Below are 26410 nucleotides of genomic sequence, written 5' to 3' on the forward strand. Positions count from 1 at the left end.
GGAGAACTGCCTCTCAACGCCTGCAAGATATTTATCCAATAGTACAATCTTGCCATACAACAGATGATCGATGAATGGACTGGTCATACAAAGCATCGGGATCAACAGGTCCTGGGTTTAAAGCCATGATCTGAAAAAAAAATATATTTATTTCTCAATTAAAAAAATATTTGTTTCTCAATTAGAAAAATAATGTACAACTTAATTAAAAGAATAATGTACAACTTAATTAGAAGAATAATGTACAACTTAATTAAAAGAATAATGTACAACTTAATTAGAAGAATAATGTACAACTTAATTAGAAGAATAATTTACAACTTAATTAAAAGAATAATGTACAACTTAATTAAAAGAATAATGTACAACTTTATAATAAAAAAAATTGAATATACAATAAATTTATTTATTTTCCATAGATATATATATATATATATACATGACCAATGAGAAAAAAAGCTAGTAATCATTAATGAAAAAATAACAACAATAACAGAATTTTGAATTGTAAGAGAGAACGAGATTCTGAGCGAGATTGTAAGAGAGAGCGAGATTGTAAGAGAGAGAGATTGAGAGCAAGATTATAAAAGAGAGGGAGATTGAGAGAGCGAGATGTTCAGAGAGAGCAAGATTGAGAGCGAGATTGTGTTACAATCTCGCTCTCAATCTTGCTCTCTCTTATAATCTACTTCATCCACTTATCTTCCTTGTTGAGGGTTGAAGTTTCGACTTATGTATGTCGAAACTTCAACCCTCGACAACCCTAATTTACGTATTGTTTCCAAGTTTTTCTTTGTTTGTCGAGTTCTCAACGTTCGACCTCTACATTAGTCGAATCCTCAACCCTCGACTTCTAGCCTCAAACTCCCAAAACAACAATATTTCTCTAATAAGTTTCAAAACAACAATATTTCTCTAATAAGTTTTAAAAACAACAATATAAATATTAAAGGTCCACACTCGTATGGATGTATAAAAACTTAGAAAAATAGCAATTTATAACCCTAAATTTTAGGGGTTGTATTAATTCAAACCATAAAATAATAATTGTATTAATTTAAATCTTGAACTTTTGTAAGTATATTAGTGTAAGTGTACCAGTTTACACTCTCCATTATGTTCCATTTGGGAATACTTTGTGTGATACTTATAATTATACCAATTAAACCTCAAAGCTTTCATAGATGAATCAATAACTGAACTCTTGTAAGTATATTAGTTTACACTCTTCATTATGTTTCGTTTGGAAATACCTTATGTGATACTTATAATTATAACAATTAAACCCCTAAATTTTCATAAATGAATCAATTTAGACTTTTAGTTAAAACTTTATTTTAGAATCGTTCATGCGTATTTACTCTAATCGTCCATTTGGTAAAATTGACACTTGAGAAAGTCTACACATGATTGAGAATTAATTAATATATCAAATGATTTTATATATTATTTTACACGTATAGTTTTAAGGGCTGTTTTTAAATATATAAAAAAAATAACCAAAATATTTACAAAACATAACAAAATTTTAGAACTATTAATGATAGACGTTGATAGACACTGATAGTAGACACTGATAGAAGTCTATCAGTGTCTATCAACATCTATCATTGATAGTTCCAAAATTTTGCTATATCTTGTAAATATTTTACCATTTGAAATAATTTCCCTAGTTTTAATTACTTGAAAATAAAAGATAAAATAGATATTTATGAAATATTTAAAGGCAAAAGATGTGATTGTTTGTTCAAACACATCTCCATCCAAGTGATGATTTATATCTATGGTCTAAATCAAACCCATACATGAGAAATATTACTTTAGTCTGAATAGTTGTAACGTGATAAAGAACGTGACTGTCCGTTTAAACATATCTCTACTAGTAGATCATGATTTTTCATACTTGTACTCTATATCACACCCATACACGAATAGATATATCACTTCAACCCAACTAGTTGTAATGGGGAAAAGACTCGTCTGTTTGTTCAAACATGTCTTTGTTGTTAGATCATGATGTTCATATTTATGATCTAGATCGTATTTGCATGTAAGTGAATACATCACTTTGAGTATAACTATCTCTACTCCAATAGTTGTGACAAAGGACAAAGTAGGAAAATTGCAAGGGTAAAAATAAAATGGAATCTTTATAGTATATAGAAATTTAAGTATATATATGTGTGTGTGTATATATATATATATATATTTTATATTATTAATTTTTCTTCAAAAAATAAAATATTGTTTAAATGAGTAAAATAAATACGTTATTTAAAAAATGAAAAAGGAAAAACCCGGTCATCACCGTACCGGCATTCATCCGGTTGAAGCAATCCCGCCACCGCGCGCCCTTTCATACTTCTCATCCGTTTCTCTCCTTCCAATTTCCTTGATTTTCAGTCTCATGAGTAACCATGGCTTTCCAGAAGATCGAAGTAACCGATTTCTATACGGTTCTTCTATGGTTTATGGTCTACGCGATAACGCACTGCTCTGCGGAATCGTCAACGTGCTTGATGGTGTACAAGGAAGGCGGCGCTCCGGCCGTATTTCAATCCCCGAAATGCCCTCTTTGGAAGCTCTCCGACTACACTTTTCAATCTCCCAGCGCCCCTCATTGTCAAATTGCAATGCATCAGGGTCGAAGAAAGTATCAGGAGGATCGCGCTCTTTGTGCTCTCGACGTTCGAATTCCCTTTCCAAGTACCGCTATCTCTTCCTTTTCTGGATTTGAATATTCATTCAGATTTATGAATATGCATGTTGCTAAAAGAACTAGGAGCTCTGTTGCATACAAGGTGTGTCTGTTTAAGATTCGAGAAACCATGGAGTTAGGAGCTTATGCATGTCATTCACTTAGTTTAGTGAGGTTTTTCCATAGAAATGTCTCTCGCTTTTACTAATATGTCACAATTTCCCTTTTCCCGATTGCGTGTTAACTAAATGATAATCAAATCGTCGTGGACTGTTTTTTTCTTCTAATTTGGAGTATGATAAAGTGATATCTTTAAATATTTGTAGGTAAAACAGGTCTTAAGGAGGTACCTGTTGGAATTATAGCAGTTTTTGATGGTCATAATGGTGCTGAAGCTAGTGAGATGGCTTCGAAGATTTTGTTGGAGTATTTTGTTGTGCATACTTATTTTCTTCTTGATGCCACTTACTCTGGAATTTTCAAGAGATCCATTAAGACATCTTCAAATGAGAGGGAACATGGTATCCTCTTTAATCAACTTAGTTGGAGCGACAAAATTAGTAACCGTGATCTGGAACTCGGAAGGTGCTTGTGCTTATAGCTTTAAATGTTTTCTAACTTCGGTAGCTATGGATTTAATAGCATTATTGTTATTGTTTTTCTTTTTATTTTTTCTAAAATGTCAATTATTTTGTGTTTTGTTTGGAAGGAGAAAGAATTTGCATTCCTAGAATGAAAGTTAATTATCAAAAGATCCCCTATTAAAATTTCTATTGTCCGCATATCTTCCTTTTCACTTCCTTTGTCTGAAAAGTCCTATTGTCGCATTCTTGCCACAATTCCCAAATTCAAGCCTTCACCCCATTCATTCATTGAATTCTGCTCTCATTTGCAAGTTTGCAGCTGCATAGTATTTGAGGGCATCCCATTTTACCTTGCTATTATTGTTTTATTGTATTTTCTAATTTTCAGTTCAGCTATGCATAGGAGTGGTGGGGATTCAAAACCTCGCACCTCTTGAGGCAAGGACTATATACTGCCTCAATTAGTCAAGCTATACTAAGATTGATATACCTTTTAAATAATAAAAAAGAAGCAACCCAGCTATAGAGATTTCATAGGCCAAAGGAAGAATAAGTGATCTTGGTATTCTCCAATTAGGCTGGGGGAGTGACCCCAAGTTGGAAAGAGCATTGTCTTGGGCCATCTTCACTGTTTGATCTCCCTTGTGTAAATGCCTCCAAGAAGAAGAGTCTACATAAGGGACTTGGTACTTCTGTTTTGGTGGTTTTTTCTTCAGATTGCTTTCATCACCCTCTCGAGAGGGATTCCTCACTTGTTTCCTCTAAAAATCTGTACAAAATTTGATCGTGAAGTTATCCTAGCTTTCATGGAGCACTCATTTGATCCGGCATACTATTAGAGTTTCCATATGACTTTTCATTGAACTCCTTGCTTAGTCAGCCCATGTTTTAGAGGCAAATTCCAACTACCACCATTACAATCCCAACACTTCGAATTTGGAAGTTCTTTGACAGAGTCGGTTGGTGTATTGTTTTGCCCTCCGCTCATTCTCCCTTAAGTGAACTGGGGTATTGAGTTAGCTTCCACCAAGTGATTGAGCTAGCTTAGAGTGTTCCTCCATGAGCTTGTTTTGGAGATATTCCTCTTTTTTCTTGAAAACCCACTAATATGGTTGATCCCATGAATACTCTAGATCCCTGAATGCCAAAGAGTATTGGGTTTGACTTGTAATCTCCACAACTATTTTGTTACCATAGCCAAATCCCTTCTGCATTTTCTAATTTTATTTTGTAGCTTTCAGGAACATTGCAAGGTATTCTGGAGACTGGAAAAATACAGCGATGAATTAAGTAGACATATTGTGCTACCACTCTCAATCACCTCTTGGACAATTTTCTTTTACACCTTAAGAGTTTTGCTAAAATTCTTCCCCATTTTTGGGCATTCCTACGTCCATTACAGGCATAGGAACGACTTCCTTGAAGCATGTGTTAATTTCTTAATTTTGAAAAAATTATTGGAATAAACAACAGATTTTTTCAAGGGTATGGATTGATGCAAGTAATACAGTAAGAATGAGTAGTTTTGTGTCCATGGGAATTTTTAATTTACTAATGGGTGGTTATATCAAGTGAGTTAGAACTAGGTCTATTTGATTGATCTTTTATGCAGCAGCATAAGTTTCTACTAGGTTGGGGCTCATGGCTTGAACTGCAGTGCCATACATGAATACTTATCTATGTGCTTCTGTTAGAGAATTGACAACTAAAGTGGATAGGAAATTAACTTAATAGGGCTTACCTCATGTTTATATATCTCAGTTTAAGAGTATTTAATTCATTATGTTCAAAGTTTTATCCTTTTCCAGGCTTAAATACTTACTTCCAGCAGATTTTGACGATGATTTTCATTTGGAAATTTTGAAAGAAGCACTTATGAGAGCTATACAAGATATTGACAAAACATTTTCCGAGGTAAGTTGTATTTGATGTCTCTTTCTATTATTCATGTGAGAATTGTTGCACTGGATGCTGACAAAATCTATTGTATTATGAAGGAAGCACATAAAAATAATCTTGTTTCCGGTTCTACTGCTACTGTTATATTATTAGCAGATGCACAAATTTTGGTAGCGAACATTGGTGACTCAAAGGCTTTCTTGTGCTCTGAAAAATTTCAGTCACCTTCAGAGGCTAAAGGTCAGCAGGAAAGCACTTGAAATAAGATCGTTATAAATGTCCTTAATTGCATCAGGCTGGTCTTTTCTTTTTCTTTTAATTTTTTAGGGGTCTTCTTAACAGATTGAAGCATCAACTAGAATCAGGCTATTGACTAATCTAGTTTCATCCTCTATTTTTCTTCTTTTCTTCTTTTTCTTCTTCTTCTTGCCTTTCTTAAATCAGTGATGTTGAAACTCATAATTTGGTTTTGTTTGATTCACGGTTATTGCATGTTCCTTCCTTTTAAGAATAACTATTCTGGCTCTCATTGTACTTGTTTTTGGTTTTCAGAAGTAGAACCACATATACGTACTCTGGGCAAATAGTTTTTTGAGTCTTTTGTCACTGTGATGGTTGAGTGTTTTCAGCCTGCAATATTTATTATTTAATATCCTTTATTGGATATAGAATTGATACTTATACTGTTTTTCATTCACTTCAAGACCCAAGCAGAATTGAGCCTAACTAACTTTATTCTGGTCTATTATGGTACTATGGTATGATATACCCAAAATATCTGGTAGATTTGTTAATTAACCAAATTTATTACCTTGGTTTTAAGTTAGAAAAAACCATTTTTCTTTCTAACCAAATGTTGGAAAAATTGGGTCCAAAATGAGATAGTTATGAAAAATCGTAGTGGTACTTATTAGTTGAATATATGTGTGTGTGTGTGTGTGTGTTTATGGTTATCATATTTTTAATTTATCTGTTCATTATCTTAACATTCTTCTTTCTCATGTCAGTAAAATCATAGTAAAAGTTTTCTATTAATTGTTTTTGTTGAATTGAAGCCACCTTTGTAAGGTTATACAAGCAAAAAAGATACAGTGGTGCTTCACGTGCAAGGGGATATGGAAATTCTAGACCAGATTCGTATGATGGGCTGATGCATTTTTATGTCAAAGAATTGACGAGAGATCATCATCCAGATAGAGAGGATGAAAGATCTAGGGTGGAGATTGCTGGGGGTCATGTTGTTGACTGGGGTGGTGTGCCAAGAGTAAATGGTCAGTTGGCTATAACCAGAGCAATTGGTGATGTGTCTTTTAAAAGGTGAAATCTACAAAATAATTCTGTTGATTTGAGGGAATGTTTCACTTTAGTTCACCATAGATCTTGAACTTAATGCAAACTGATTTAAAAATCTTGGCAATGTATGATTAGTAACTAATAGGCATTTAGAATTTATAATCATCAATATTTGTACCAAATAACTAATTTATTTTAATCAATTATCAGCTATGGGGTTATATCTGCACCAGAGGTGACTGACTGGCAACCTTTGTCTGCCAACGATAGCTATTTGGTGGCTTCATCTGATGGCATTTTTGAGAAACTGAGCCCACAAGATGTTTGTGACTTGTTGTGGGAAATACACAATGATGGTATGTCAAGTTCTGAACATTCTCCTTCATGCTCATACTCACTGGCGGATTGCATTGTTAGCACTGCCTTTGAACGGGGAAGTATGGATAACATGGCCACTATTGTGGTTCCTTTAAGACCTGCTAGTTCTTCTCGGAGATTTCAGGAGGGGAGCTTTGTTGCACAGAGAGACTCAAGTTTTCCCATATCTGGAATAGAAAATCTTATTAAAGAGCACTCAGGTAATTTTTTGGGCTGTTAAAATTATAATGTCTACATGGATATACCTTACAGATGAAAGGAATCTCAGCTCATAGAAGTTCCATTTTTCTAACTAGACTATTTTCCATATCTACTTATATAAACTATGAAAACTGAAAACTATGAATTATGAAAATTTGTGTTGGGAAATTCTAAAGTTAAAGAGGGAAATTTGGATAGATAATTGGGTGGATGATTACAGTTGGTCCAATTTCGAAGATTTATAGGTGGGGAACCAAAATTCAGACCACCAGGTGATGTATGGGACTCATGATGGTTGATGAATAGTTCGAATATCGTCATGATAAGTTTGTTGAAGGAGGGGAACGTGAGTTTCTGAAATTCCTGGATTGCTGAATTTAATAATTGAGAATGATGGAAGTGTTCCGTTGTAGGAGAAGGAAAGAAGATACTCTGTTAAATCTCTTTCTTGTAATCTGATCGGTAAAGGTTGTGTTTTGAGGTATAAAATTTTTGTTTCAAATTTTAGAGAGGATATTGCCCTTAGACTTTTTGGTTTCAGATAACATTGGCAGGGGAGTCATAGCTATCAAGGAACCTTGCTGACTCCTTCATGCACTCAATGCTATAGGTATTTGGTTCATTATGAGAGAAAGCGAAGAGCTTTTGAGAGAGTAATTGTGAGTCTTTGCTGCTTTGATCAGGAGGATTGCAAGAGTAAGATTCAACCATTCATATTTATTTCAGTTTTGTTTGGGGTAGAGTTATGCATGGATAACAAGTGGATTTGGATGGTAAGCTTACCCAACATGTATGGATGCTGGTTTATTATTTATTTATTTTAAATTTAATTATTTAAGAAAAAAGTTAATTGATAGTTGAAATTTACAAAAAAGAACAGAGAGAAACCCCATGTAAATTGAAGTTTAAAGACTTGACGGGTTCCAAGAACTGGATTTACTAGAATGCGTGTTATATAGTTTAGAACTCCCCTCCCTCCAAAGTACTGAATTTGGCCTTCGGCAAGAAAATTATGTTCCATCCCAAATATTTGCCTATCCTAAAGATTTGCCTAACTTCTTAGACTCCAAAGACCAAACGAGGATGGGAATTTAAAATTTGTACCTTTATGTAGGAATTTGGTTGCTAATCTGAGATTGTTCAACTGGTTGAGGTATTATATTCTTGACTAAGACGTTGAAGGTTTAAATTCTCACCCCACATGTTAAACTAAAATTGTAGGAATTGATCATCTGGTTATATTTCACGTGCACCACACTTTGTTGGAGTTTTGAGCATTCAAAATGCTTGTAAGAATGGGAAAAATACGATATGCAATTAAAAATTGGAAAATACTTTGGAAAAAAAAGGAGGAAAATGTCTCCTCTCTGGAGGCAGTAAAATTTTTGGTGGTTCTTGCTGGAAATATTGTCATTAAAAATATTATTTGGACTTTTGAGAACGTGCATTTTCTTAGGATTAAACAACATAGTATAGAGTATCCTTGTTGAGATGTTCTACTTGTTTCATGTCTGGATGAAGTAATGATAGAATTCCATTATAATTTTAGAGGCAAAGTCATTTTTTAAAATGAAAATTTCTTATCGAGTTGAATAATTTTCTAGGTTTGTAATTTGTTTATTAGGTATTTACTATTTACGTAGAAGTTAACAATCTAGTTATTTTATTGACTATTTATTGGCTCAAATTCAATTTTCTTTATTGCACTGATCAGGCAAGGGTGTCTCTTCCAGTGCTGTGCAGTTGCAGCATTCTCATCCTGTTATGTCCAAGTTCAACAGATTATTGGTAAGGCTTAAAGAAATCTGTTTATTTGATTTGTCTTCCTTTCTTAAAGTTACTTATTTAAAAAATTAATTGATGAAAATAAAAGAGGAAGAAGAAGAGAAACACAAATAGTTTACATGGAAAATCCTAGAACCAGGGAGAAAAACCCACGATAGAGACTTGTTTTTTATTATTGAAGTGATACAAAATACAGGAAGACTTGCTCAAATTAATAGACAGACAGGAAGTCCTAGGCCCATGAGAAAATTACAAATAAGCCCCTAGGGCAAACCAAACATTTTTCGACACTCCCCCTCAAGTTGGGATGTAAATATCAGTAAGACCCAACTTGCTGATACAATAATCAAAACTCTGTCTTAACAACCCTTTTGTAAGGACATCTGCAATCTGCTGATTAGAAGGAAGGTAGGGAATGCATATGCTTCCATTGTCCACAGTCTCTCCTTGATGAAATGTCTGTCAATTTCCACGTGTTTGGTCCTATCATGCTGGACCGGATTGTTTGCAATACTTATTGCTGCTTTATTGTCACAAAATAATTTCATCGGAAGCTCACTGTCTTGATGAAGATCTATCAATACTTCAACCAGATTTCTTCACATATCCCTAAACTCATGGCCTTGTACTCGGCTTCTGCACTACTTTTGGCAACCACCCCCTGTTTTTTACTTCTCCAAGTGACCAGATTGCCCTAGACAAAAGTGCAATACCCAGACATTGACTTTCTATCAACAGATCCAACCCAGTCCAAATCAGTATGTTCTTCTATGCAACGTTTACTTGACTTCTTGAACAGTAGGCCCTTACTAGGAGTGCCCTTCAGATATCATAAAATGCGTTCAACGGCTGTCATATGTTCCTCGTAGGGAGCTTCATGAACTGACTGATAACACTCACTGCATATGATATATCAGGTCTCGTGTGAGATAAATATATCAACTTCCCGACTAATCGCTGATATATCTCTTTACTGACAGGAGCTCAATTGTTAATATTGCTCAATTTTGCATTATACTCCACAGGGATGTCCACTGGTTTACACCCAGTCATTCCTGTTTCCTTGAGAAGATCCAGAGTGTACTTTCGTTGTGAGACTAAGATACCCTCCTTCGATCGAGCCACCTCCATCCCAAGAAAGTACCGCAATTTTCCCAGATCTTTAATTTCAAATTCTTCGGCCATCTGTGTTTTAAGTCTCATAATTTCAACAGTATCATCACCGGTCAAACACAATGTCATCTACATAAACAATAAGTATTGAGATCTTTCCTGAACCAGACTTCTTTGTAAACAACGTGTGGTCTGAGTGCCCCTGATCATACCCCTGTGCTTTAACAAACGTGGTGAATCTGTCAAACCAGGCTCTTGGAGACCTTTTTAACCCATACAACAACTTCTTTAATCTACAAACCCGGTGCTTAAACTGGTTCTCGAAGCCGGGTAGAAGGCTCATATAGACTTCTTCTTCAAGTTCTCCATTAAAAAACACATTCTTCACATCCAATTGATAAAGATGCCAATTTTTATTAACAACAACAGATAACAGCACCCGGATCGTATTGAGTTTGGCTACAGGAGAGAATGTCTCAGAGTAATCAATACCAAAGGTTTGAGTAAAGCCTTTGGCAACCAGTCTCGTCTTGTATCTATCAATCGTGCCATCAGACTTGTACTTAACAGTAAACATCCATTTACATCCAACCGTCTTGTGCCCTTTAGGAAGAGCAACCTGTTCCCATGTCTCATTTTTTTCTAGAGCTCTCATTTCTTCCATAACTGCAGCCTTCCACTCAGGAGCTTCCATGGCAACATGTATACTATTTGGAACCTTGAACTCGGGAGATAAGTTACTATATGTCATGTAACTATGCATAGGGAACTTCGTACATGATCTAGTCCCTTCTCTCAAAGCAATGGGAAGATCGAGAGATGCATCACGACTTTTCTCCTCTCCAAGTTTCTTACTGCAACCAGCCGTCTGATCCATGGGCCTTTCTTTAGAAGGACTTTCCACACAATCACCTTCCCTTGCACTGTTCTCGTTTTTTGAAGTTATTTCCTCAGTGTTGTTCTTTCCATCAGTTTCTTCATCCTCCTCAATCCCTTCTGTTTTCTTAGCACTGTCACCCTTTTCTATATCTTTATCCACTCTGCAAGTATTAGTCTCAACACAATCATCAGTATCTAAAACAGGGATGTTTGTGAAATGAACGGAATGATCAGTGAGTTTCTTCCTGTAGTATGTTATCCAAGGGGCTTGATTGGTGGGAAGAACAGGACCAACATGTTCAGGTTCAACCGACACCCTCTAGGGGAACGAAATACGTGGACCAATTAGCCTCTTCACTAGGACTCTCCCCCTGAAGAGAATTAATGGAAAGAAAGGCTGATCTTCAAGAAAGGTGACATCCATAGAAACAAAATATTTTCGAGACAAGGGATGATAACATTTATACCTACATTGATGGAGAGGGTACCTAACAAGACACATCTCTGGGCACGAGGGGTAAATTTCGTACGATTGGGACCGTGAGTATGGATGAAGACAACACAACCAAACACCCGGAGAGGTATGTCGGGGATTAGCCGGGTGTTGGGATACGACTCTTTGAAACAGTCAAGGGGAGTGTGAAAGGCTAAAACACGGGAAGGCATGTGGTTGATGAGATGGGCTACAGTGAGGATAGCATCTCCCCACGGATAGGAAGGAAGAGAGGTAGATATCATAAGAGAACGAGCGACTTTTACCAGATGCCTATTTTTCCTCTCGGCTACTCCATTCTGCTGAGGAGTATAGGCACACAAGCTTTGATGGACAATCCCTTTAGAAGCTAGGAAGTCTCGGAAAGAGTTATTAACAAACTCACGTCCATTGTCACTTCGCAAAATGGCAATTTTTGTGTTGAACTGAGTTTTTACGATAGCATAGAATTTTTGGAATACAGAGGGCACCTCAGACTTATTGGCCAAAAGGAAAACCTAGGTCAGTTTGGTATGGTCATCAATAAAGGTGACAAACCAACGCTTGCCTGTAGAAGTGGTGGTTGGTGAGGGACCCCAGACATCATTGTGAATAAGATTAAAAGGTCTAGATGGTTTGTAAGGCTGAGAATGAAAGGGGACACAACTTTGTTTGGCCTGGATACACACATTGCAATGTAAGGACGATATATTAATATTATGAAATAAATGCGAAAAAAGATATTTCATGTATTGAAAATTAGGATGTCCAAGACGGTAATGCCATAACATAAAATCAATTTTAGCAGTAGAAAAATTCAAAGAAATAAAACTAGTCCTATAACCATCCGTAGAAGAAGTATCATCAGTTAGGAAATAGAGCCTCTTATCATGCCGAGCAGTGCCAATCGTCGTCTCCGAGCTCAGATCCTGAAACAAAACAATGTCGGGTGAGAAAACAGTCTGACAGTTCAGGTCTCTTGTAATTTTACTGATAGATAATAAGTTGTATGAAATCTTAGGAACATGCAACACATCACGCAATATTAGACCCTCAAAAGGAGAGAGATGTCCTTTTCCTGCAACAGGGGCAAAGGACCCATCTGCGATTCTAATCTTTTCATTGCTGGCGCTCGGATGGCATGATATAAAATGATCAGAAGAATCGGTTAGGTGATCTGTTGCTCTTGAATTCACAATCCAAGGCTTTTTACCATTAATGCTAATAAGACCGAAGGACTGAGCCGTACCTGAGTGTGCAATAGCACTGACCCTGATAACACTTAAGTTACTCTGACCATCTGCTTGAGGTTGAGCCTGGGCTTTGTCATTCATCGAGTCGCTCACCAGAGCCCGTCCAAGGCCGGACTTGTCCTGTGACTGACATCGTTTATAATTTGGAGGTTTCCCATGCAGCTTTCAGCACTGGTCTTTTGTGTGCCATGACTTTTTGCAGTGCTCACAAACAGGTGGAGGTTTCTTATCATTATCAGACCTGGAGGATTTTGTGGCAAAAGCAGCAGCGTCAGTAGATGTGACTTCTGGATATCCATCGCACTAGATTTGTCTTCTTCTAAGCGTATTTCAGAATACACCTCCATAAGTGACAGTGTAGGACGTTGGCCCAATATCCTGCTATGAACACCGTTAAACTTTGGATTTAGCCCGGCCAGAAAATCATACACTCGATCAACTTCCTCAACTTTGGAATACTGAGTCCCGTCATGTGTACACTTCCAGATAATTTCACGGCATAAGTCCATTTCTTGCCATAACAGGGATAATTTGTTGAAGTATGATGTCACGTCCATAGTTCCTTGCTTGCATTTGTGGACTTGCTTGCGTAAGGTATATAGACGGGATGCATTATGCTTCTTTGAATACAACTGCTGCACCGCATCCCAAATATCTTTGGCAGTCGCCATATAGAACAACGGTCTGCCTATTTGAGGTTCCATGCTACTCACCAGAACTGATCGTAGCAATGAATCTTCTGCTCTCCAGATGTGTTCTTGGGGGTTACCAGATTTAGGTTTTGGTATCTCTCCAGTTAGATACCCAAATTTTTATCTTCCTTCCAGAGCCATTTTGATGGATTATGACTAGGAGAAATAATTTTGGCCATTCAGCTTTTCTCCAATAATAATTCCTGCAGAATGTCCCATTAATCTAGACAACAAATTTGTAGTAGGTAAAGTATGGAAAGAATTTACCGGGTTCTCGAAATACAACTGAAGATTGGATGGCTCTGGTTGAGCACTTTGTGAGTTTGTGCCAAGAACCGTCCCAAGATCCGCGAGCTGTTGCTGAAAGAAGCAAATCGTTTTTGAATCTCACCAGGGAAAACACCATTCACGGCTGTCGGAGAACTCGCTGGAAAGGAGCTGTGATCCGCACCACTGCAGTCGGACAGGGCTGGACCAACCACCGACGGCTGCTGTTCAATGAAGAAGCTGCGACTGGTCGAGCCGAGGAGATGGGCGCAGCTCCGGTTTGCACTCGAGAGTTCAAAGCAATATGGGTTTGCTGCGCTGACGGCTGGGCTTCGACCGATATGACGTTGCTGAAGGTTTGGGCGCCACCGTCGATAGGTTCCTTACCGCGCGCGACCTGGGCGCCGTCAATCTGCTGGGTGCGATCCTCCACGGCCGGGCGCGATCCTCTAGGGCTAGGCACGACCCGATTTGTCTGTCGACGGAGTGGGTTGTCTGTCCGGCGGCACTCATATGTTGAAGAAGACGCGGTAAGGCAGCCTCTGGGTACTGTTGGACAGCCTCCTTAATCGTGGCAGCCATCTCTGTTGCTAAAGTATGGAAAGAATTTACCGGGTTCTTGGAATACAACTGAAGATTGGATGGCTCTGGTTGAGCACTTTGTGAGTTTGTGCCAAGAACGGTCCCAAGATCCGCGAGCTGTTACTGAAGAGAAGCAAATCGTTTTTGAATCTCACCAGGGAAAACACCATTCACGGCTGCCAGAGAACTCGCTGGAAAGGAGCTGTGAGTCACGCCACTGCAGTCGGACAGGGCTAGACCAACCACCGACGGCTGCTGTTCAACGAAGAAGCCACGGCTGGTCGAGCCGAGGAGATCGACGCAGCTTCCGGTCTGCACCCGAGAGTTCAAAGTGATATGGGTTTACTACGCTGACGGCTGGGCTTCGACCGATCTGACGCTGCTGAAGGTCTGGGCGTCGCCGTCGATAGGTTCCTTACCGCGCACGACTTGGGTGTCATCAATCTGCTGGGTGCGATCCTCCACGGCCAGGCGCAATCCTCCACGGCTAGGCCCGACCCGATCTGTCCGTCGACAGATTGGGTTGTCTGTCCGGCGGCACTCATCTGTTGAAAAAGGCGCGGTAAGGCAGCCTCCAGGTACTGTTGGACAACCTCCTTAATCGTGGCAGCCATCTTGGAGTTGGTCGTCGAAGGGGACTCATCAATGGTGGCTAGGGTTTCATCGCCTGGCTTTGATACCATGATGAAAATAAAAGAGGAAGAAGAAGAGAACCATAAATAGTTTACGTGGAAAACCCTAGAACCAGGGAGAAAAAACTATGATAGAGACTTGTTTTTTTATTATTGAAGTGATACAAAATACAGGAAGACTTAATCAAATAAATAGACAGATAGGAAGCCCTAAGCCCATAAAAAAATTACAAATAAGCTCCTAGGGCAAACCAACTCTTTTTCGACATTAGTGCAACAATTTTTCTGTTGTTTCATGGAAATTCTTGAGTCCTTGTTTATATTTTTTTTGCATTTTCCTATTTCACGGTGCTATTGTTACGGTTTGAAAGATGGAAGAATGTTGAATTTTGATAGGAAAAAATAAATATACTTTCTTTTTGTTTTTGAAATATTACAAAATAAGCAGTACTTTTTAACAATTTACTTATTTTTTTTACATTTAGCATAGACATCAAATTCATGGTCATCGATGTCAAAGACATTCTTATGAACATATCATTTCTTCTTAGGAAAATTTTCACAGATAGAAAAATGTCAAACTATTTATAGAAGTAGCAAAAAAATACTGATAGACACTAATAGACTTATATGAGTGATAGACTTCTATCAGTCTCTATCACTAATAGACTTCTGTCAACCTCTATCAAATAAGATTAAAATTTTGTTGTTTTGTGTAAATAGTTTCCCTTATTTTTCAAATTTTGAAAGTCCCAAAAATTGTTTTTGAAATATTAAATAAGTAGTACTTCGTAACAATTTACTTATTATTATTATTATTATTTTTTTACATTTAGCATAGACATCAAATTCATGGTCATCGATGTCAAAGGCGTTCTTATGAACATATCATTTCTTCTTCAGAAAATTTTCACAGATAGAAAAAATGTCAAACTACTTATAGAAGTAGCAAAAAAACATTGATAGACACTGATAGACTTATATCAGTGATAGACTTCTGTCAGCCTTTATCAAAGAAGATTAAAATTTTGCTGTTTTGTGTAAACCGTTTATCTTATTTTTCTATTTTTGAAAGTCCCCCCAAAAAAAAACCCGGTTGGACATAAAGGCAACTCAAATATTCAACAAAAAGGAAACATTCTTTTATACATATATATATAATTTTTATTTTTATTTTGAGGATGCCTTTTTCCACTTTGCAATTTTGTACTTATGAATGAAATTCTGTGATGATGAAATGAGCTTTTCATTTCTTTACCCGTGAAAAAATTGATTTTTTCAGGAGGGAGTAGACTTTCGAGTTCTCTCTCTCATTTTCTTTGTCTGCAGTATTTATAGCCTGCTCAATGAAAAATCTTCTACCTTTTAGTCTGTTTCAAGGTTATTGATCGTGTTGTTTATAACTGCCATAAGCTTTTCCCATTGTTACTAAAATCTGGTTTATGATCTGTGACGTGGTCTAGGTTGAAGGAAGGCACAATAGTCTGGGATGTTTTTATCTGTCTGAGAATCTGGATGAATACAGGGATTATGTGTTGCGAACTCAAAATGAAGAGGAAGAATATTTATGTGATCTACCCCACGCTCTTCCAGAATCCCTCAATCAGCCATATGGTAAATGAAGTGCTTATTTTTTTTATTACTATTATTTATTATTATTATTTTTGGGTGTTGTTTAACGGCTGACCACAAGGTTCTTGGAAATTTTTAGTTTGTAAAGGGACCAAGTCCGTTACTGTTGGTTTGTGAACCATTTTCTTTTTGTAAAGGGACCAAGTCCGTTACTGTTGGTTTATGAACCATTTTCTTTCTTTGGCTTCAGTGCCACATATGTCTTACATTCTCTAATCTATTATTATTGGTCAACTATATATCTCAGCTAAAATGTATGAGCACCTTATAGTAGAGGAGCGTTTTGATCCTAATGCTTATGAAACTGGCACATGATGGTTCATCTGTATTTATCTCTTCCCTTTTCTCTTCCCCTCCACCCTCCTTTCTTTATTCATGATTTGAAAATGACACGTGGTATTTTTGGTTGTAAAGGAATTGGCAAACTTTCAGAGAACGTTTATAATTTTTCTCTCTTTGGTATTTAAATAAACTGTAACCTTTTTAGTTCGACTCCTTTGGTTTGTTGTGGGTACTTTCTTTCCTCTTCTTGCTTGTTTCTTTCCCTTCTATCCTGGCATCTTAGGTTTCTCCTTTATGTACTTATACTTTCTCTTCTTCTTCTTCTTCTCCTTCTGTCCCTTCTAGTCACTCTTTAAGCTTTCTCCAATGTGTACTGTAGGTGGATCTGTCAATGTGTACACTGACCAAAGCTTGTGCTTTCATCTTGGAATGATTGGAGCTAAAGATCAGTGCTTTAATCCTGAAGGCTTTGCTAGTTTTATTGGTTTGCTTGAATCAATTCCTTTTCACGATCCTGGTCCAGACAATCAACTATTTGAGCATTCACCACCTGTATTGAGGTGTATAAATTTTCTGGCATTTTATTTTTTTATGGAAGAAAAATAATTGTATTAGTAAGTTTAAGATGATTGTAAAACATAAAATAAGGATTCCTCAGAAGAAAGAAATTATAAAAACATTAGCCCATGTAGAATAAATTGAGGCAACTAAAAATCTAAAATCTAGGAAATTCACACTTTTAAATCAACGAGGAATGGAGAATTTTATGTTAACTCAATGCATCATAATCTCTGATTTGTCTTCAAATTTATATGGTAAGTTAAAGATGATTGTAAAAAAAAACAAAAGGATAAGGATTCCTCAAAGGAAAGAAGTTACAGAAAAAACTAGCCCATCTAGAATAAATTGAGGCAATTAAAAATCTTAAATCTAGAATGAGGGAAGAAGAAGAAGCTGCTTTAGAATGACTAGAATAATAGTGAAGTGAGGGGGGCTAGGATAGATGAGTGTGTGAGAGAGTGCTCCATTTCAGAGACAAATCGTGGTGGATTTTTGTATCCTTCATTGGGTATTATGTTTCTTCTTGTGGTTTAATCCTTGATTGATCTTGATGGAGAGAGAAAAGAACAGTTGTCTTGGAGATCTTGGATTTTGCATGTAATGTCATTCTTCCTTTTGAAGGCTTGAATTTCACTTGTAATTCTCTTCTCCCCTTTTGATAATTTGTATCTTCAAACACTTGCAGTGAAAAATTTCGCCATTGTTGTAATCGTTTGGAATTGTGCCCCTTTACTCTGTATTTTTCACTTATATTTTAAAGTTTCATTTGAGTATCTATTTTCTTGGAGGGCAGCCAAATGGTGTGCCCCTGGGGTCTGGATCCTGTGTACTGCATCCATGCACGTTGGACTTACATGGGGAATTTTTGCAGCGATCACATTTTCCTAAAAGAACACACACACACATATGTATATGTTCAACTGTTGATACTTCAAAATTCTAATCCTATTCATCGTATATATTATATACGGTACAGTCGATAAACTTCCCTTGTGGTCCTTAGGTATGTGTTGAAGAAAAGGTTTGGTCGTGGTTCCTATGGCGAAGTATGGCTGGCTTTTCACGGGAATTGCCAGGAAGCGTTTAGTGCAGCAGGAGAGAATATTAGTGTTCCGTGCAACTCATCTTTTGGAGACACCAATGCCAGAAATTATAGCAGCTCTTCAAATAGTTCTCAAGCCCATTCTCCAGACGATAACTTGTTTATCATGAAGCGTGTTATGGTAATTTTTTTAGATGCTTTACATTTCACTTTTGCACTTAGATCCATAATGATTTGATTATTGTTAGATGATATATAATTAAATTTACCTTTTGGGTCAATTGGTGATCTAAGTAGGTGGTCCAGGGAAGTCTTGTGTTCAAGTCCTTACAATGTTATTTTCTCCCCAATTAATTAATTTCTACTTATTTGGCTCTTCTTTACATTTCAAGCCCGCAAATGAGAGGGAGTGTTAGATGATATATAATTAAATTTACCTTCAGCTGATGGGTCAATTGGTGATTTAAGAAGAGTTCTTTCCATCCCACATTGCTCTCTAAGACGTGATAGTAGGTTTGTGTTATACTCCAATCTAATACTTCCATCTTCATCATAAGCTTGACAATTGGGAGTCTGGGACTACCTGGGTTGATCGGTTAAATGTGATAAAAATAAGTTTCTCAAAGAATTCTTAAACCATTTGATCAATTAAAGCTCTCTTGATTGTCCACTGGAAGAACCTTCTGAAGATGTGCCAATCAACACAGAAGTTTTCAAGCTTTTAGCAGTGACAAGAATGAAAAGAACATTTTTATATGCCTCTCCTGCCCATGTTGGTGGGCATTGCTCGAGGTAGAATTTTGTTTCGGAAGAAGTATTGGGCTCTAGTGTCTGCTATTTATATATTGACATCGAATACGTGATGCAGTTATGGAACTGTGTTTATTTGGGGTTTTAAAATTGATATTCTTGTTGATGTATGTCCAAGTTGAGGCATCTTTTACATCTTGAACTGAATGTTTTCTCGAATTTATGCCAAATGAATTAATCTTGAAGACCTAGAGCAAGTTATTAAGATATGACTTACTTCGAGTAGTGATGTAGTGATGCTTGTTAGGTATCGGGTCCCTGCACACAGAAAATACACAAACACTCTCAAGAAGGACACCCAAACACCACCAGAACAGGGGATATCAGCCTCCGTGTGTTCTAATATTATATATCAACAGATATCACACAAGAGTTCGATGATTAACAAGCCCAAAATATACCACGAATGGAGCAAGAACAAGATAAGGAAAATAACAAGAAAGGAAGGAAACCAATTGGCTATTCGAGAGAGCCATCTCTCCTCTAAGTGAGCTCTCACTCCCAAAACATTCCTCCTTTCGCACTGAATTCCAAAACCCTACAAAAAAACCCCTCAGATGGTCCCCACACGTACAATATTCTTCAGCTGTTCCCCTAGCCACTTTCTGCTTGTCTAATTCCCTTCTTACCCTTCTTCCTTTCATATACTTTCATAATTGGAGGTCTTACATGCTAGTTCTAGGTTATGACTGATCATTCATTTGGAAAGTATCTTCTTATTCAAATGAAGTATATTATTCAAGGTTAATTTTAATATCAATATTATACATAGCGAAAGTTGTCTATTAATAAATATATGCTGCAAAAATTGTTACCTGCAGGCTGCATAATGAGTTGATGTTCATGAACAGGTTGAAAGAGGTGCTGGAGTCTATTTAAGTGGCTTACGGGAGAAATATTTTGGTGAAATATTTTTGAATGCTTCTACATGCCTTGGAGATGTGTTGTCGACGGGAGCATCAAACTTTGTCTTTGAAGAATCACCACGGGAACCTAAAGATTTATTGACAAAGGATGAATCACTGGGTTATACAGTAGGGGAAACTAGGCATTTTAAAAATATTTCTCTGAATTGGTTTAGACCAAGGAGAGTAATCTATGAAGAAGGTTTAAATCATATTGTGAGATATGTAGAATCTTTTGAATCTCGGTCTAATGAAATATGGCTGGTATTTCATTATGAAGGGACGTCCCTCTCGAAGCTCATATATTCTGTTGAAAATGCTGATGAAGAAAAAGTTGAGCAAAAAAACCATGTTCAAATATTACGACCTTCTAAGTGGTGGCGTTGGTTGAAAACAACAGAAGCAGGACAAGAGGAGATGAAAAATTTGATACGTCAGTTGGTATGCGTCTGTTTGTTTTTACATGTCTTTCTTTATCCAATGAATTTTGTTCTCCCAAATTTTTAGCAGCAGTAATGTATACAAATAAATACATTTTTAATTTTCTGTTAACTACTTTCTTTAAGAGAAAAAGTTCCATTGATCTATGAAATTTACAAATAGAAGTTTTGTAAAAAGGCACTCCAACAAACGTGGCGGTGGAAGGGAACAATTATAAAATGTCCGGAGCATGAAATCCAGAAATGATGAAGGAAAAAGTTTTTCCATAGAACTGGAGAGACCTTGAGCTATTCTAGAATGATCTTTCTATTTCTTTCACTCTGGATCTCTTAAAGAGTTATCTGATATTTTTTTCAAGACACTTGCACGGCTAACTGAGGATGGATTACTTTTGGCTGTGATGAAAGCCCCAATTGTATCCCATGATAAGGGGTCTAGAGTGTGACCAAGTCGTCTAGAGAATGAACCAAAAGAATACCATTTGTAGTAGCCATTGACATACCTAAAGCACCAACTTCTCAGGGAAACTATACCGCCTTCCACTTAATGAGATGACTTCCTCCAGTTTTTCCTGTCATACTGTTGTCAACATCTTTAGTCATTCTTACAGGAGCCTCTTAGAACTGGTAAGAAACATAAGTTGGCAGCTAATATGAGCATAGAAGTGAGAACTTCACTCCAACCTCCATTTAGTCATTTTTTGCAATTTTCCCTAGAAAAAAACAGTGTACTTCTCAGACTACCACTGCCACAATCTTCTCCAGTGGCATCGATGCCCACTGCCATCAATTTATGATGATCAACTTTAAGAGCTGAAGCATGGTAAAGATCTTTGGTCAGTTTTAATAACCTCTGGAATTTTAGGAGGGTAAAAAGAGCAACAATGTCTTGGGGGTTAATGCTTCTGGTTTTAAGTCTCTTGAAGCTACATTCTTCCTCTGGTTTTTCTTTGAATAGAATAGTGAAGGTGGTAGAAGCAGGGCCCTTTTAATCCCTTGGCTCAATTTTCCTCCAAAAACTTCCCATTTTTTCAAGAAAGGCATGAAGAAAATCCCAATCTACTTTAGAAATACATATTTAGTATAACGTTAGTTTTTTTTTTTTTTTCCCTCTGGACATGTTTGTCTGGTATTAGCCCTTTTATCCCTGTCAATTGGGCAAGAATGAATATATCTGAGATGTTTACTTGATTTTTCTCAGTTGATGGCACTCAAGTCTTGTCATGACCGCAATATCACTCACAGGGATATTAAACCTGGTAAGGGAGACCGGCCATTGTATCGACTATTTGAAGCAATATCGTTGCCTCTTTTTGGCTTTTTATCATTTTCATTTTTCAATCAAATTTCTGGTTTGTTCATACGGACACTCGTTACTTTATAATGTTAATTTCAAATTGTAATTGTTGTCCCATCCTCTGTCATTTTTATTTATTTATAACAAAACAAGCTTTTTCATTAGGCAAAATAAAAGAATATATAAGGCAAAAAAAAAAAAAAAAAAAAAAAAAAACTCACCAGGGGGAGTAAGGTGTTTTTTTTTTTTTTAATAATTATTTTTTATAAAATTTATAATTTATTATTGTTATTATTTAAGGTAAGAACTCATATGAATATAAATTATTGGGCTAACTCATTGATTTTTATATGGAAGAGAACATGGTGATATGCTTTGAAGATCAGGCTACTGGAAAATGCTTGAATGGAAGTCAAAGGGGAGATGAGAACTTCTCTACTAAAATGTATCTTAAATTTATTTGATGATTTCCATTGTTATTACAATTTTGTTTTAAGTTTTATTTTATTGAAATTTCTTCTGTTTCATTGGATCCAAAAAAAAAGGAAATTCTTCTGCTTCATGATACTTCTGTGAGTGTGGGGGAAAAGTTGGCACGTTACAGATTCTGATGATGTCTTGCAATTACCTTATGTTACTAGCTACCTCGTATTTCTCTAAGTTTGTGGTATCTGGGCAGTTTACTATACATCAGGAGGCCTTTTTATTTTTATTTTTTTTTTGCAATGTTATATTGTTGGTCTTAGTCTCCGATAGTTTCTCTACTACTTATTAAGGTGGATATTCATACCTTGAACATGATCTTGCTTTCCATTTTATTTTATTTCTTTGGAGTATAATTCTTTTTGGGCTAAATTATACAAAATACCCCTAAACTTTGTATTTTGTGAAAAAAATACCATTGTCATTAATTTTGGATGGAAACCGTTAAAGTTTTGTGTCAAAAATACCTCTGAACTTTCAAAAGTTTTAAAAATGCCCTTAAACTTAAAAACTAACGGCAAGGGTATCCTGCCATCTTAGGTATTTTTGAAACTTTTGAAAGTTTAGGGGTATTTTTTATAATTTAACCTTCTTTTTACTTGGATATCTTATGGTTTCGCTGAAATTGTCACTTAAACAATCTTTTCAGGCGCATTATTGACTTCGGTAGTGCTATTGATGAATTCACAGTTAAGCATCTTTATGGATCTATGGGGCCTTCTAGGTATCTCATTCCCCTTTGAGGCATTATTATTATTTAAAAATTTTGCAACGGTTCTACTTGTATCTTCTATTTCTTCATTATTTTTTCTCTTTAGGTGTTTGTATTGTCAATTCTTAACGATAAAATTTCTGTGTAGAGCAGAACAGACTTATGATTACACACCTCCTGAAGCCTTGCTTAATTCAAGTTGGTATCAGGAGATGTCTAGTGCTACATTGAAGTAAGTTGTGTTTTATCTGATCACAATTACAGCTTTCTACAACCTTACTTGAACAAGATCTGTTCTATATATAGGTGTTGTACACCACTATAACTGTGTCCTAGAAAAACAATTACAGCTTTCTTACTCTTTGTTCATGTATTAACCAAGTATTTATAAACATTACTTTTGAAATTATATTTTCCTCTTCTAGTTATTAGAACTATTTTGTTGCTGTTAGGCCAACTATGGCCGAGTGTAGGGTTTTTAGGAACTTGGAAGCTTAGGGGACTTTCATATCTGTCGATCTAGAGTTGAACAATGGAGTTCCAAAGTTAAATATCCCTTTTGATTAAGGTGGTGTAGAAGGAAAAGGTGCCAAGGAAAGGGTGGTTCTTTATTTGATGTCTTGCTCAGAATAGTTCAAATTTCTTAGAATAAGGTACAGAAAAGAAAATTGGATGGTTTCTAGGTGTTCAAGGTTTTTGATGGGACACAAATGTTGTATCCTCTGTCAGGTTTCATGTTTCTCTATGGACTTCAACGTGGTGTGTATAAACTTTTATAATTATCCTTTATTATTGGATCGGAGCCCCTTTTGGTTCTAGTTTGCCTACTTTTCTTTGTATTCTTTCATCCCATCTCAATGTCTGCTTGTTGCAAATATAAAAAGGACAAATTTTGATGCCTCCTTTATATGGGTCCTAATGATTAAGTTTGGGATTGATGTAGCCATTGACATAATTGCTGCCAACTGCTCTTTGGAAAAAGAAAAAAAGAACGGCTGTAAATCAGTATTGGGTAAATTTCCGTTTTAAACCTAAAATGGCAGGTCATGATGTTTGGTTCAGGAAGTCGATGTTAAATTTGTTTTAGAATAAAGGAGAAACTACTTTTTTAGTCCCTGAGTTTTCTAAAATAAGTGCATGTGGTCCCTAAAGGTTCAAAATAGCCATTTTAATCCCTGAGGTTCTTATAATAGGTTTACAAGGTGGTCCTTACTTGACAAAGCTGTTAAAACAAACAGAATGTCCATGTAAGCTTTTTAAGTCTTTGACGTGGCTTGATGACTAAGCTGGGTTAACAATTGGATTTTAAATCTTATATACAATTTTTTTTCTAAAAAGACAAAAGAAAAATGAAAAACAGTAATCGAGCCGTAACAAAATATCGACCTAACATTCATCATCGTTCTGGATAAAACAGAGGTCATCCGATGGCACCCATTTTCAGAGAGAGAAGCCATTGGTGTTTCAACTTCTTGATGTAACTTGCATCCTTTTGGTTGCACGAGTCGAAGAATTTTGGGAACATCTTCTTCTAGATCTTCAAGTAAAATAAAAATCCACCAAAAAAGGGCTCTTCCTTTGTTTTCTTCAGAACCCAACTAAAAGAAATGGATATTTAAATATATAATTTTGATTATAGGTGAAATATTCCAGGTATTATTCAGAGTTATAAGGAATATTGTGAGTGTAGTCTTCTCTCTTGTATTCAGTAAATTAAATTCGCCATTTTTGTTCCAGAAAGAAAGCTCCTTTTTTATTTGGTATTCTTTCTATTTCAGTTTTTCTTTAAGTTGATTTTTCTTTTTGTGGATTTCATATATCCGAGATTGGTGGGATTTCTTCCTTCTTAACTGTAACCCCAACATTTTGTTATGACCTCTGTTCTCCATCTCTACCATTGCCGGGGTCCAAGCTTTGCCTATGGTTGGTACTTTTTTTGGTATGGTTGATGACAGAGATATGCATTTCTCCATCTCGAAATCGATCAGAATCGGTTGAATCTTCACTGGAGGCCAACGTCGTTCTTTTTTTTGTGTAGGTTCTTGTGTTTTGTTGGGGCTCAAATTGGGTTTTATTTTCTTCCTTTTCTTGGGGAAAGATGTAATTGAAATTGGAAACTAATTTTCAAGCTACATAAGCTTGGTCAGCAAGCCACATCAGCAATTAAGAAGTCTAGTTGGACAATCTGTTTGTTTTAACTATTCTGTTAGTGGAAAGGGACCTTTTAAACACATTCTCATAAACTCGGGGACTAAAATGGTCAATTTGAAAGGTTAACGACTAAATGCACCTATCTTAAAAAACTCGGGGACTAAAAAGGTAATTTTTCCTAAAATAAATTAAAATTTTAAAATTGGTTGGCCAGAGATGTCTGTTTTGTTTTTTAAACATGAAAAGGGGTTTAAAGTCTTTTGTAACCATCTTGAATGATTCTAAAATAAATCCCAAAAGGGCCAAAATCTTTTTGTGATACTTTTACGTTTCTATTTCTACGTTACTTCTTACTTTTTGGCGTCCTTATGATTATCTTTTGGTTGCTCCTTCATATGGTTTGTGGCTAGTATGTCTAGATGATTTATCTTTTGTTGTGCTTTATTGCTCTTGATGGGAAAAAAAGTTAATTTATCCCCATTTCATGTTAACAGGTATGATATGTGGAGCGTTGGTGTAGTGATGCTAGAATTGATCTTAGGATCACCCAACGTTTTTCAGGTAAGTGATTTAACCCGCGTTCTCTTGGACCAGCATCTTCAAGGCTGGAATGAAGGCGTAAAGCAGCTAGCATACAAGTAAGTTTATTCAATATGAAATTATGTGATCATTTTGTCTGTTGTTACAGTCATGCTTTATCTGAATGAAAGCTTAGTTCTTACCCCGGGCCCCGGGGGGAGGGGAGTATTAAAGAGTATGAATAAAAGGGCATATGTAGTTTGGAGAATGTTTGGGGTGCACGGTTGTGCAGTCTGGCTTTATGTAGACTGTGTACAAGATGTCAAGTTATGTAGCGTTTGAGTAGTCTGATATTCTGAAAGAAAGGTTTTTTTTTTTTTTCCCTCTTTTTTCCCCATTCTATTTTACTGAACCGTTAAAATTCGACTTAATTTTATTTCTTTTCCCGAAGTCTTAAAGGAATATTTGTTTCCTTAAATTATGAAATTGAGATTTGACTAAAGTTAGAAAGTTTATTTATTTATTTATGCACAATTTGAGATTTTAATACAATCAAATGAATTATCTAATTGTTATTAATTTGTTTTAGATAACTGAGTTAAAAAATGAAAGTATTGATTTAAAGGTTTGATCCGAATGTGGATAAGTTTGTGTTCAATTATTCAACCCATATAATTTGACTCAATAAACGGAAGTAAAAGACTAATTTCAATACTTTAACACTCCTCCTCACTTGTGGGTTTAAAATTTGGTTGAAGGCTCAACAAGTGAAATTCAATCTCAAGTGAGAAGGTAATGTTTTTACATGAATTCAAACTTGGGACATCTTGCTCTAATACTACGATAAA

At 36.2% G+C, this 26410-nt stretch overlaps 1 protein-coding gene and 1 long non-coding RNA gene across 6 annotated transcripts in view; both read left to right on the forward strand.

Annotated features, from left to right (window-relative positions):
- Window positions 1–2267: 2267 nt before the first annotated feature.
- Window positions 2268–26410, forward strand: part of LOC120077725 (kinase superfamily protein) — a 31538-nt gene continuing 7395 nt past the window's right edge. For 3 of the 5 annotated variants that reach the window (XM_039031690.2, XM_039031689.2, XM_039031688.2), the window contains exons 1-16: window positions 2268–2706; window positions 3025–3283; window positions 5091–5196; window positions 5280–5421; window positions 6237–6498; window positions 6685–7052; window positions 8768–8841; window positions 16192–16342; window positions 17022–17202; window positions 18207–18426; window positions 19907–20401; window positions 21602–21659; window positions 22055–22142; window positions 22830–22904; window positions 23041–23124; window positions 25538–25681. In XM_039031690.2, coding sequence (XP_038887618.1) covers window positions 2418–2706; window positions 3025–3283; window positions 5091–5196; window positions 5280–5421; window positions 6237–6498; window positions 6685–7052; window positions 8768–8841; window positions 16192–16342; window positions 17022–17202; window positions 18207–18426; window positions 19907–20401; window positions 21602–21659; window positions 22055–22142; window positions 22830–22904; window positions 23041–23124; window positions 25538–25681 — 2996 coding nt within the window. In that variant the 5' untranslated portion in view covers window positions 2268–2417. The remainder of the gene's footprint in view (window positions 2707–3024; window positions 3284–5090; window positions 5197–5279; window positions 5422–6236; window positions 6499–6684; window positions 7053–8767; window positions 8842–16191; window positions 16343–17021; window positions 17203–18206; window positions 18427–19906; window positions 20402–21601; window positions 21660–22054; window positions 22143–22829; window positions 22905–23040; window positions 23125–25537; window positions 25682–26410) is intronic. The other 2 variants (XM_090313835.1, XM_039031693.2) reach the window with 1 other exon arrangement.
- On the forward strand, window positions 24304–24749 carry LOC150035873 (uncharacterized). The gene is made up of 2 exons (XR_016529691.1): window positions 24304–24435; window positions 24532–24749. It is a non-coding gene; the product is annotated as an uncharacterized LOC150035873 (long non-coding RNA).

Source organism: Benincasa hispida, chromosome 5 (assembly GCF_027475165.1).
Source record: "Benincasa hispida cultivar pf3 chromosome 5, pf3_genome.v1.1, whole genome shotgun sequence".
Lineage (NCBI taxonomy): Eukaryota > Viridiplantae > Streptophyta > Magnoliopsida > Cucurbitales > Cucurbitaceae > Benincasa > Benincasa hispida.